At 40.9% G+C, this 12,485-nt stretch overlaps 1 protein-coding gene across 2 annotated transcripts in view; it reads right to left on the bottom strand.

Annotated features, from left to right (window-relative positions):
- UXS1 (UDP-glucuronate decarboxylase 1) overlaps positions 1 to 12,485 on the bottom strand; it is a 68,590-nt gene that overhangs the window by 30,455 nt on the left and 25,650 nt on the right. The window contains exon 6 of one of the 2 annotated variants that reach the window (XM_005505838.4): positions 9,148 to 9,328. In XM_005505838.4, coding sequence (XP_005505895.2) covers positions 9,148 to 9,328 — 181 coding nt within the window. The remainder of the gene's footprint in view (positions 1 to 9,147; positions 9,329 to 12,485) is intronic. The other variant, XM_065060144.1, reaches the window with a different exon arrangement.

Raw genomic sequence — 12,485 nt, 5'->3', positions numbered from 1 at the left:
CTGCATCTTTGCATTATTGCCCAATGCAAAAAATAGTGCAAAACAATTTATAATGAAATTTTATTCACTGCTTACACTTACACTGTCGAGAGTGACCAAAACAAGGAGAAATTCTTGCCAGTCAAACCTCATCACATAGAACAACTAGCTATTGGCATAAACGCAGGAACAGCTTCTAAGGCCTGTGTGACTCCATCACCCCCGGTTTTACCACCTTGACAGAGTAATGATATTTGACAGTCAGCATGCTCAAGCAAATGCCACAAAATATATCTACTTCTTATAGGTTGCCATGCTTCTCTTTGGTCTACAGCTGCTAATCTCTAGAGCAGAGATGACCAGCTGCCTACAAGGTGCCAAAACAGCCCAGAAAGCTAGAGATAAAATTTTGGCAGATGCGTCACACAGGTGAGGACTTACTCTCACATTAAAAAGTGCAGAGAAATACAATTTCATGTAGCAGGTTGTGCTGCTATCTGCTCTCTTATCAACAGAAATTGTTATTTCCATTCACTCTCAACTCCAGTGCAGCATCAAAAAAGAGCTTTTCACAGAAGGCAACCTAAAGTAGCAGTGCAATTGGTATCCAAAGACAAGCTGACACAGCGAGGGCTGGAAGCGAGTGCCCAGCTCAGGCTTGGCTCAAAGCCCTGCCCACATTGCTAATGCAAACAGAACTTTTAGGATTCCATCTGCAACATAAAAACAGTTAATTGAGCTGTATGACAAAGCATGGCACAGGATAATTTCTTCTTGTTTTGGTCACTGTTGACATTGCAAGCTTCAGCAGTGAATAAAATGTAATCAAATTGTTCTGCAGGGTTTCTTGTGTTGGGGCAATAATGCACGGAAGTAGTGTGAGCTAAAGTTTAATTGGCATGTTGAACTTTGACTTGTCTCCTACAGAGAAGCCATGAATAGGAATGAAATATATGACTGCCTCAACTTATGCCTCTGAATGTGAGCAATGCCTTCCCACAGGGTGGTACTGTCACAAAACCAAAGAAAAGGGGTAGACTAGAAGCTGATGGAAATCATGTTCAGAGAAGCTGCTGATGGCTGCAGCAGGTAATTCAAGCACAGCAGCTCACAGAAATGAGCAATGCAACAGCTAAAGCTGCCTGCAGCCAGTGCAGAGCTGAACTCTGACCTGAGTTTTATGCTGTTTCTTTCTATCTATTCCTTCACAACCCTTTCAAAATCTATTTTTCATCAAGCTGTGGGTGATATTTTTGCAGAGTGAAAACATCAGTTCAAAAGTGCTGTGGTCAGTCAGTAACTTACTGCTTGGTACTAGTCTGTCAAAGCAGAAGTGAACACCTTCCTGTCTTCCTACCTCCATTCACTTCATTTTTGCTGTTTCTTAGATACCTGCTGGATTTTTGACACATAGAAGGTACTACAGGAACACTTCCTTAAATTACACGTGGCAATTCAGATGAGCAGGGCCAAAAACTACCTTTCCTTTCTCTGCATCAGGATACAGGTAGGCCTGTGATTATCCAAGTGGCTGTATAATTGTTAGCTAGAAACACACACAAACAAAATAGAAAATCCCAAAGGTTCCTTAAAATCTTCAAATTTATTAATTTATATACAAGAAGCTACATGTAACGGACAGTGGTCAAAAAAAAAAGAAAAAAAAAAAAAGAAAAAGATAAAGCACTCTCCTCCTCCTAGTCCTTCTACATAATTTTGTTTCCCAGCTGGCAGCTTCTTCAAATGAAACACAGAAGGAGCTGAGACAAAAAGATTTTCCTTGCCAGACATGGTCTTGCGTGTCTAAGGCTGGTTTGCCACGGCATACTTCCTCCCATATGCATAGAGAAAAATAGATCCCTGTGATAAAAAGGTTCAGCAAGAGCTGAACTAACAGAGGATGGAAGATGGGGCATTTGCCAAGTGTCAGATGGCCATCTTCTTGATCAAAGGGACATGCAGTGAGGCAGCTCCAGGACTTCCACCGCTTGCTTAGGAAGGGTTCTTTAGAATATTGAGCTTTAGACCAGGTATAAACATCATTGGTTTTTCATAATGTTTAGAGAGAATGTTGGACATTTCAAAAGGGTGGCAAGGCAAGCTTTTACCCCAAACTGGTCACATGTGAGCCATCAAACTAAGGATGTTGTGACAAGTCCAATTATTTCTCCATCCACCTTCCCTCTTTCAACTGTCAGGTCTAAGAAACGCATACTTTTTTTTTGTCTCAGAATTTCAGCGGGCCAGTCAGACATGCCACACAAAGCCATCTGCCCAGCTTGGCTGACAACCACGTGTGCCCTAACACAAAGCTGGCAGTTACTGAAGACAGCGTGCAACTTAAACTCTCCTCAAGCCAGAGCTGTGGAAAGCTATCCTAGCTACAGCTCTTCAGAGGATTAGCTCTTTGGGTGCTTGGGACAGCATCTACTGGAGGATAGGAAAAAAAATTATGCATCTTGCGATTGACCTCCACCCCTAAAGAAAAAAAAGTTTTACAACATTTTATTATGCCCACTAAGATGCCATGAGCTTAGCTTTGTAATTAAGCCATAGTGCAATTAATTGAAAATAACCTTGAGAAAGGTTGCGGAAAGCTTTTTGTAGATAGGTATGGACCCTAAAAGAAGAACAAATGGTAATAATAAAATTCTGCAAGTTTTGTAGGTAACTCACATCAGGGGCCAGAACTCTGTAAGTCACTGTGAACACAGCAGTGAGTAGTCTACCCAGCACAGGATAGTAGACCAGTCGTAAAATAAAGAAACATTAAAAAAACTCTTCTTATTACAGTTTTGCTGGAAAAGAGCAAAAACTTAAATCCATTACAAAACAGGCCAGACATAGACACTGGCATAAACATTCAAGCCATTGGGCACACACTGACAAATACAGAAATCTATGATCAACATAAAAAAAGTTTTAGTAACATATTGCAAGGTCAACAGCATCTAACATTCGTCAGTTGTGTCCTTTCCTACATGAAAAGCTAAAAAACCCACTATAATTTAGTATACATGTAATCTGTAACACCTAAATCCAGACATAAATGTTTGGTCTTGTGTTTTTCTTAATGCTAAACAAGTATGATCAATATAACCACTCACTTCTACAAAATATTGCAATAAATCTACCTTCCTTCATAACATCTCTATTTTCCAGCCATATCACCGCACATGTTCTGTGCGCTTCTTAAGTGAATAGTAAGGGTAGAATCTACCACCTTTCCCATGACAGGAAATTACATTCCTTCCTATAAAGCAAAGACCTGCACCTTCAATTTCTGTCTTCAACCTGTGTCACAGTACCAGGAAGGACTAAACGGGTCAGTAAGTCCACTAAGCACTTGCATCCATCACTGTACTTGGTAATTAGGAAGTTCTACACAGAAAAGCTTTGATCAGAAGCGTGCAAACAGGTTTCTACGGCTTAAAAGTATGAACTTCTCTTGTAAAGAACAGCTATGCCAATTCCATTAGTGTAGGTCAGGCCTGAGAGGCTGACACAGTGAAGTGAAACATTTCTATTGCACTGAACTAAAAAGGACTACAAATACAAATTCATTTTCCTGATGTTTAAAATGTTGCCTGTAACTTAAGGCAAACGAGCATAACTTTATAAAGATTTACCACATTGCTCATGCTGGAGCATTTTTGGAGAGCTTTACTGGAGACCCAGGCACCACTGCACTTGGCTCTGGACAAACAAAATTAAGCAGCATGTGTTATCTTCTGCCTTGCCATGACCTTCCCTAATCATACAATTTAAAACCATCCAGTTGAACGTATGAAGTATCTGGCAGAGGGAGTGAAGACTAAGGGGAGAAAAATCTGGGATGGAAGTAATGAAGCAAAAAAAACCCCAAACAAACAAACAAACAACAACAAAAAAAAAACAAACCAAAAAAAACAATATATTGAAGGCACTCAGATAAAAAATTAGAAGCTCTATTTGTATGCGCTGTAAGTTCCCTGTGAAATGACTTGGAGACTAAGAAATTCTGGGATACTGTAGAAAAGCATTTAGTAAAATACTATCATTCTTCTCATCTGTTCTCCAACTAATATCTGTGTGACATAACACTATGGTTTGCAGGAACATGAGCCACAGAGCTCTCAAGTAACCATCTTAAGGAGCTTGTAATCTTAAAGAATATAGAGAATGAGAGGCAAAAAATAAGCAAAGGTAGATTTCAATACTTTTTTCTGAAAATAGAGAAAAGAGCAATATGAGAGTCTTTTCTTTATATTCTGCCCAGGAGCAGATGACGAACGAGTTGAGAGTGTATGGCTCAGGATCAAGGGGCAGGCTGGCAGGGGTGACACTGTTGTGGGCGTCTGTTATAGGCCACCAGATCAGGCTGAGGAAGTTGATGAGGCCTTCTATGGGCAGTTGAGAGTGGCCTCACAGTCACAGGCCCTGGTTGTTGTGGGGGATTTTAACTTCCCTGATGTTTGCTGGAAGGACCATTCAGCCAGCCAGCCACAGTCCAGGAGGTTCCTCCAGTGCATTGATGATAACTTCCTCATGCAGATGGTGGAGGAGCCGACTAGGAGAGGTGCACTGCTGGATCTCATCCTCACTAACAAGGAGGGTCTGGTCGAAGCAGTAAAGGTTGAGGGCTGCCTGTGTTGCAGTGACCACGAGATGGTGGAGTTCAGCATCTTGGGTGGCAGGAACAGAATAGCAAGTAGAATTGCAACCCTGGACTTTAGCAGGGCTAACTTTGGCCTTTTCAAGCAATTGCTGGGGGAAATCCCATGGGCAAGACTGCTTGAAGGAAAAGGGGCCCAGGATAGCTGGATTGCATTCAGAGATTGCTTCTTCCACGCTCAGGATCAGAGCATCCCCACACGTAAGAAGTCAAGGAAGGGAGCCAGGAGGCCTGCGTGGTTGAATAGGGATCTGTTGGGTATGCTCAAGCAGAAGAGGAGAGTTTACAGGTCATGGAAGCAGGGGCTGGCCACTTGGGAAGAATATAAGGCTGCTGTTAGAGGATGTAGGAAGGCAGCTAGGATAGCCAAGGCCTCCTTAGAATTACAGCTGGCGAGAGGGGTCAAGGACAGCAAAAAGAACTTTTTCAAATACATAGCAGATAAAACTAATACCAGAGGCAATGTAGGCCCACTGATGAACGGGGTGGGTGCCCTGGTGGCAGAGGATACAGAGAAGGCAGAATTACTGAATGCCTTCTTTGTCTCTGTCTACTCTGCCGGAGGCTGTCCTGGGGAGCCCTGTACCCCTGAGACCCCGGATGAAGCCAGGTCAATGGAGGAGCTTGCTTTAATTGAGGAGGACTGGGTTAGGGAACAATTAAATAGTCTGGATATCCATAAATCCATGGGTCCAGATGGGATGCATCCGCGGGTGCTGAGGGAGCTGGCTGAAGTCATTGGTGGACCGCTCTCCATCATCTTTGCCAAGTCTTGGGAAACGGGTGAGGTGCCCGAGGATTGGAGGAAAGCAAATGTCACTCCAGTCTTCAAAAAGGGCAAGAAGGAGGACCCGGGTAATTATAGACCGGTCAGCTTCACCTCTGTCCCTGGGAAAGTAATGGAACAGCTTATCCTTGGTGCCATCTCAAGGATAAGAGGGTTATTAGGGGCAGTCAGCATGGCTTCACCAAGGGTAAGTCATGCTTGACCAACCTCATAGCCTTTTATGAGAATGTAACAAGGTGGATGGATGATGGCAGAGCGGTGGATGTGGTCTACCTTGACTTCAGTAAAGCCTTTGACGCAGTCTCCCACAGCATCCTCACAGCTAAGTTGAGGAGGTGTGGTCTAGACAATAGACTAGTGAGGTGGGTTGCAAACTGGCTTAAGGAGAGAAGCCAGAGAGTGGTAGTCAATGGTGCGGAGTCTAGTTGGAGGCCAGTATCTAGTGGAGTGCCTCAGGGGTCAGTACTGGGGCCAATATTATTCAATATATTCATTAACGATTTAGACGAGGGAATAGAGTGTACTATCAGCAAGTTTGCTGATGACACTAAGCTGGGAGGGGTGGCTGACACACCAGAAGGCTGTGCTGCCATCCAGCGGGACCTGGACAGGCTGGAGAGTTGGGCGGGGAATAACCTAATGAAATTTAACAAGGGAAAGTATAGAGTCCTGCATCTGGGCAGGAACAACCCCAGGTTCCAGTATGGGTTGGGAAATTACATATTAGAGAGCAGTGTAGGGGAAAGGGACCTGGGGGTCCTGGTGGACAACAGGATGACCATGAGCCAGCACTGTGCCCTTGTGGCCAGGAAGACCAATGGCATCCTGGGGTGTATTACAAGGGGGGTGGTTAGTAAATCGAGAGAGGTCCTCCTTCCCCTCTACACCACCCTGGTGAGACCACATCTGGAATATTGTGTCCAGTTCTGGGCCCCTCAGTTCAAGAAGGACAGGGAACTGCTGGAGAGGGTCCAGTGTAGGGCAACCAAGATGATTAAGGGAGTGGAGCACCTCCCTTATGAAGAAAGGCTGAGGGAGCTGGGTCTCTTTAGTTTGGAGGAGACTGAGGGGTGACCTCATTAATGTTTATAAATATATAAAGGGTGAGTGCCATGAGGATGGAGCCAGGCTCTTCTCAGTGGCAAACAATGATAGGACAAGGAGTAATGGGATCAAGCTGGAACAGGCTGCCCAGGGAGGTTGTGGAGTCTCCTTCTCTAGAGACATTCAAAACCCGCCTGGACATGTTCCTGTGCGACCTCACCTAGGCGTTCCTGCTCCAGCAGGGGGATTGGACTAGATGATCTTTTGAGGTCCCTTCTCATCCCAAACATACTGTGATACTGTATCAAAACCCACCATTTAATAGTGGATTAAACCTCAACATAAGCATTAGGCTGAAATGAAAATATCTTTAAAAATTCCAAATACTTTAAAAAACACAGAACTCAAGTACAACTTCACATTTAATAAAACTACTATGCAAAGTTTTAAATTTTTTTTTTTTTTTACTATTTTCTGCCTTTCAAGATTTCTGAAGTAGTTTCCATTAAATTCAGGACCTTTGTTCTTCTGCTTGAAAAAGCCTAAGTGAAAGCTATGTTCTTGTCAGTTTTCTACTGACATCTCCAAATGCTAAAGCAAAGAAAATTCTAGTGGAGGAGAAGAAAGTCATTCAGCACTACAGTTAACTACAGTTATCTCAGGGCTAATCAATAAAATGTGTGTTTAGGCAATTTATTACTGTCTCTGGCCAATCTAGATCACAATCCAAGAATGCTGAGTGCCACTTCACATCATGGATCAAAGATAATGACTCAAACAAGGCAGGTTGTGTGAAAGCATCACTGTGAAGCTAGGAAGAAAAAGAAATGCATCAAGAAATTTAGTGAAAGCTATAAATCTTAAGCCCAAACTCACTTTCTGTATCAGAAGCGCAAACATTGTTCTTTCTAGATCAGAAATAAAGCAGAGATCACTCTCACTGGAATTTAAGTGCCAAACATCCTTATATGACCTTGTTTAAACAGGACAGCAAATAAACTGTAGTTCTTTACATACAAACTTTTGTCAAGGCTTCATAGTCATTCCGATTTCTATTTAAAAGTAAAAAGAAGAAACTGGAACTAAGAAGTATCAATCCATATGCCTAACTTGTTAATCTGTTATAACTATCTCTCATTGCTTCATCTTCCCTCCTCAGCCCCCCTTTCCTACATTGGAATATAAACTCTGGACTGATATGAAATTTTAGCGTGTTCCTCTACTAGCACATTGAAGTTAATTTAGTTTTATTATTTAGCCATGCCAGCTTTAATTTATGCTGTTGGAAGATAAGGAGACATTCAATAAACTGCCCACTAAATAACATGGCATAATTTGTTGTCAGTACAAAATGGGAAACTGCTGACTTAATTACATAAAACATGGGAGAGATAGTCGAAGGATCTCAGAATTCCCATTAATTAGTCCCTAGTAACTGCTCCACAGTATTAGCAACAATAACTCTCCGAGAAGGTCTCAGGCATAATCAGTCAGAAAGAAGGTAACACAGGGGAAAGATGAGAAAAGCTGACAAACTGAACTGGCTGAGATATGAGCTACCAGCACCTGGAGGCAATTAATAAGATTCTAGTCCCATTATCCTGTCAGTGAAGGGAAAAGTTTGAAGTAAAACAACAGGCAGCAACTGAACCAGGGCATCGTCTGAGCAGAGGAGGAGCAAGTGTTTGCAGGACTGTTCCAGTCATGTTGTCAGAAATTCATCGTAAGTAACAATACAAGAGATGTGATTGCTAGAGATTTTCCCTGTGAAATTCCACTCATTAGAATTCATCAAGGATTAAAAAAATACAACTTCAGATACGGCTACATTGCTACACAGTTTTAAGGGGATGGACCAAGACCACCAGCACTGTAGTGTAATTTGAGTAACATTTTCATTGATTCGCTATATTGCTTACATACTCCCAAAACAGTCTACAAATGCATATATCTCTCAAATACAGCTGCTTCAATGCTGTCTTACAATTTGGCATAATAGTTTGGGGTTTATAATAGTTTAGACGTTGAGTTACTTCTCTTTCTTCAAAGCACAATTGTTTTTGTTTGTTTGCTTAGTTTTCGTTGTTGTTGGCTTCTTTTTTTAAACTGGGGAAATTCAGTGCTGCCATTTTCCTATCCTACAGGCTGTGGAATGCTTGTACCTAAAGTAGGAACAATATTATCCACAGAGGACACACAAGGCAACTAAAGAAAATGAGCTGAGCTGCCCCCTGGAAGGGCTTATGCTCCTCTCAACTGACTGTACACAGTTGCAGGATATAAGCCACCTAGGGTAACTGTACCCCTGAATTAAACTTCTCAGTTCATTACATATCTAGACCACAGACTCTGTCTGTATAAGACTAAGCAGGCATAGGGATGTGGGACAATGGATGGGACAGAAAGACTGACACATTGCCACCTTGCCTTCTCACAAAATCAGTCACATTAGGAAGTTTCTAAGATTTCCTTTCTCCCGTACACTCCAAAAGGAAGAGCTCAAAATGCTCTGAAGCTCTCACCCCACACTGGTCACAGAAATTAGGCTAATAATAAGCAAAGAATACAGGTATTAGACAGACCAATCAAGAAGTCAGTGCACAAATTTTATTTCTTTACAGATATACATCTTTATAAGGGTAAAACACAACAAAGTGCATATACCAACAAAGAGACTACTCACCTTCAATGTACAGGGGCTCAACGACATCGTGATTTATCAGTTCGAAGTTCTCATGACCAATCCAGTGCTCCACATTTCTTTTCCTGCCCGTAAAGAAGTTGTCCACAACTGTAACCTCATGGCCATCCATCATTAGTTTGTCAGTAAGATGAGAACCCACAAACCCTGCTCCTCCAGTTATCTGCGTTAGGACAGTTGGTATAAATTTCTTTTTCTTTTTACAGAAACACCAGACAAAGGCTACAAACATGAAGACAGAAGAACAGTAGCTTTCAGATCTTTGCTTACCCCAGGGGAAACAACTCCATTTCCAGGCTTCATTTTTTTTTAATGCAATATTTACAGCATTTAAAATTTAAAGAGAGATGCTTGATATATTTCATCACTGTCAGCCTAGAAGTTCAGCTAACCATTCACATCAACAAAATTTCTTTTTCAGATTAGATAATTTTTCTTTTTTCCTTCAAATTGGATTGTGCCCTTTTATGTGACAGCAAAGCCTAAAAAGACCCAAAAAGGTAAGAGAAGAATTGTCTATGATTCCCATTTCTGAGAAAAAAAAGACAACAGAATGCCAGGTTGTTTTTGTGTAAGTTTTGTAGTATCAGAAATGTCAAATCCAGCTTTTGTCTGGTTTAAATGAGAGACTTGTTGGGTATTCTAAGTACTACAAATTCTTCCCCTCTTCAGAAAAAGAAGGAAGGGTACTCTTAAATAAAAGCAAGTCTTCAAGACCTCTCATCTGAAATAACTGCTAAAACTGAAGTTATTCCTTTTGTGTTTTAATGCGTCTACAGCCCACATCCTGCCATTCTGTTTTCAGCCTCTTATACCATTAGCTCCAACATCCAGCAGTTGCCTGTCTTGGAACTTTATGCTGTCTTACTGCAAAGAAATAAGCAGAAATAAAATATTAACTTTTGTTCCGTTGCAGGTGTAGAAGTAATGAAGTTCCTCATTTTTTCCCTTTCTGGACCTCAGTCTTTAACAGTAGACAAACAAACAAAAAAATCACTAACTCAGTATTGAAGCAGTCAACACAGTAAGCAGTAGAAGTGCAAGTTGTGTGACACATCCAGACAGACATATCTAGGAAGCAACTATTTTCCCTGCACTTCATAAGCTATTTTCAAGAACACACAAAGACATGACAGATCATCACTCAAAGAATTAAAGGACTTGCAGAAACCCCGTGTGGCATCAGCTACGTTCTGTGAGTACATGATCAAATTCACAGTTTGAAAGTGATTCAGGTGTTGATGTCCATTCTTCAGCTGCAGTGACAACTAACCAAACAACAAAAGGACATGGTGAAATTGTCAAGCAGAAATCTAATGAATGGATGATGTGCTACAATGGCAAAGTGCTGTGTGGAGAAGAATGTAGATGCCTGAGTTCCTTTGGACTAGTCAAAGCCTTTTGTCCTGTTCTCCCTCCATCCACTACTGAAAAAAGCCAGATGAGCAGAAATATTAAAAACGAACAAACACCATCCCCCCCCCCCTCCCCAAACCATCCAAAAAAAACCCAAACAGACAAACCACACATAAAAACCAAAAAAACAGGGAAATCACAAAGGCAAATAGAGAGCTATCAAAAACTGAAAAGGAAAAAAATATAATGACATCTGTTTTCTTCTGTAAAAACTTGAATGTCTACTGCCCACTTCTTGCATTCTCATACTTGTTTTTCTTCTTAAAAATTCACAGCCATTAGTGTGTCAAAGACACTGTAAGTACCAGTTAATAAAAGAATCATTTAGTTGGTCTATTTAGTATTCTTTTGGGTTTGTCAAGGCTTCCCTGTAGCAAATTCAATATGTGATTCAGTTCCTTGACAAACCTAAAGAACAAGGAGGATTTAGGAGAATACTTTTTCAACAAAAAATAAAAAAATTCTCAGGGCTTTCACTACTCCGTAACAGAAAGAAGAGGAGGTTTCTGGCAAAATGCTGTGAACAAGGAAAGAAGGGTAGTAACTGAGGGAGAACAGCCCTTTGCCAGGTGCTGCCACTCACCAAGGGAAGAATAATTTGCATGGAAAACCTACTGCCATAAATTTATCCTGACTTGAACTGAGCTGCAGTCTTGCTAAATGTTCCAAGGGTTTTGCCTTTTTGTGGTGACCAGGACAAAAATTTTCTGTAGATGATCTGAACCTATTCCTCCAACTGAGGCCCAAGGAAATGCCCTGTAGCTACTTCTATTTCCAGGATTCCAGAGATGACAAACTCGACATTTGCAATATGCCTTTGGGGCAGTTAAGAGAAGGTGTCTTTTTCCCCATCTCCCTTTTGGAAAAAAACATAACCAAACCAAGCACTGCTTACAGGCACTCTTCTAAAGAAATTAAAAAATGCACAAACCAATTTTCCAATTTTGTCTAGGAAGAAGTTTCCAATTATTTTAAATCTCTGTTTTACAACAAACTTATGTTAGCTTTATTAACATATCACTTCCCCGGGTACTAGATGAAGAACTACTTGGAAAAGGAGCTGAATTTCCCCATGAAAAGCAAACAACTATGTAAATTAATTGTTTTATCATTACTTGAGGCTACATTAAAACAGAAGATTTATCACTGAAGCTCTCTGTACAGTCTTCCTGTAATCCTTCACAAAAACAAGGTCGATATACTTGATTTCTAAAAATGACTTCCTGCAAATCACAATGACATATTAATCTACAAAATCATATACTGTATGTGAATTATTTCCATATCTGAATTGAAGCATGAGCACCTGAAGCTTAAATACACATTCTTTAATAAGGCATCATTAATAAAAATAATTAATTACTTAGTAGTGCTTGGTAACTTCAGCATCTACTATAAGGCACAACTATAACTGGTAATTTCCTCCACTGCTATCTGAAGTCAGACTCAAAACATCTAATGTCCCATATGGAATTCCTTTAATAATTATTTTATGTTTAATTAGTCTATCATATTCTATTCAGAAAAAAACAAACCCCCAAAACACAGAACAGATTGAACCCATGCTAACACTATAATACATAATATTAACAGAATTCCTCCTCTTGTATACAAAAGCCTGTGGCGAAGTCACTTCAGAGAACTGAGCAAGTAGATCAACCAACAGGATGAAGACTTGAGCTCTTTTGAATGCAAGTGCCAGAGTATCTTGTCTCAGCTGAAATACCGCCCCTACTAGCAACTGTCTCCAAACAGACACAGTGTAATATAAAGTAACTGCTAGAACTGTGGTCTGATCAGGTCAGCACTGTAGGTATCTCCAGGTTGCAGCTGCAGACGGCATTCAGAGAAAAACCACTATTTAGAAAGGATTCCAGGAAAAGAAGCAGTATCAATAGAACATG

The sequence above is a fragment of the Columba livia genome, chromosome 1 (genome assembly GCF_036013475.1).
Source record: "Columba livia isolate bColLiv1 breed racing homer chromosome 1, bColLiv1.pat.W.v2, whole genome shotgun sequence".
NCBI lineage: Eukaryota > Metazoa > Chordata > Aves > Columbiformes > Columbidae > Columba > Columba livia.
The sequence above is the reverse complement of the archived record's forward strand: the minus strand, read 5'-3'. Positions and strand labels throughout refer to the sequence as shown.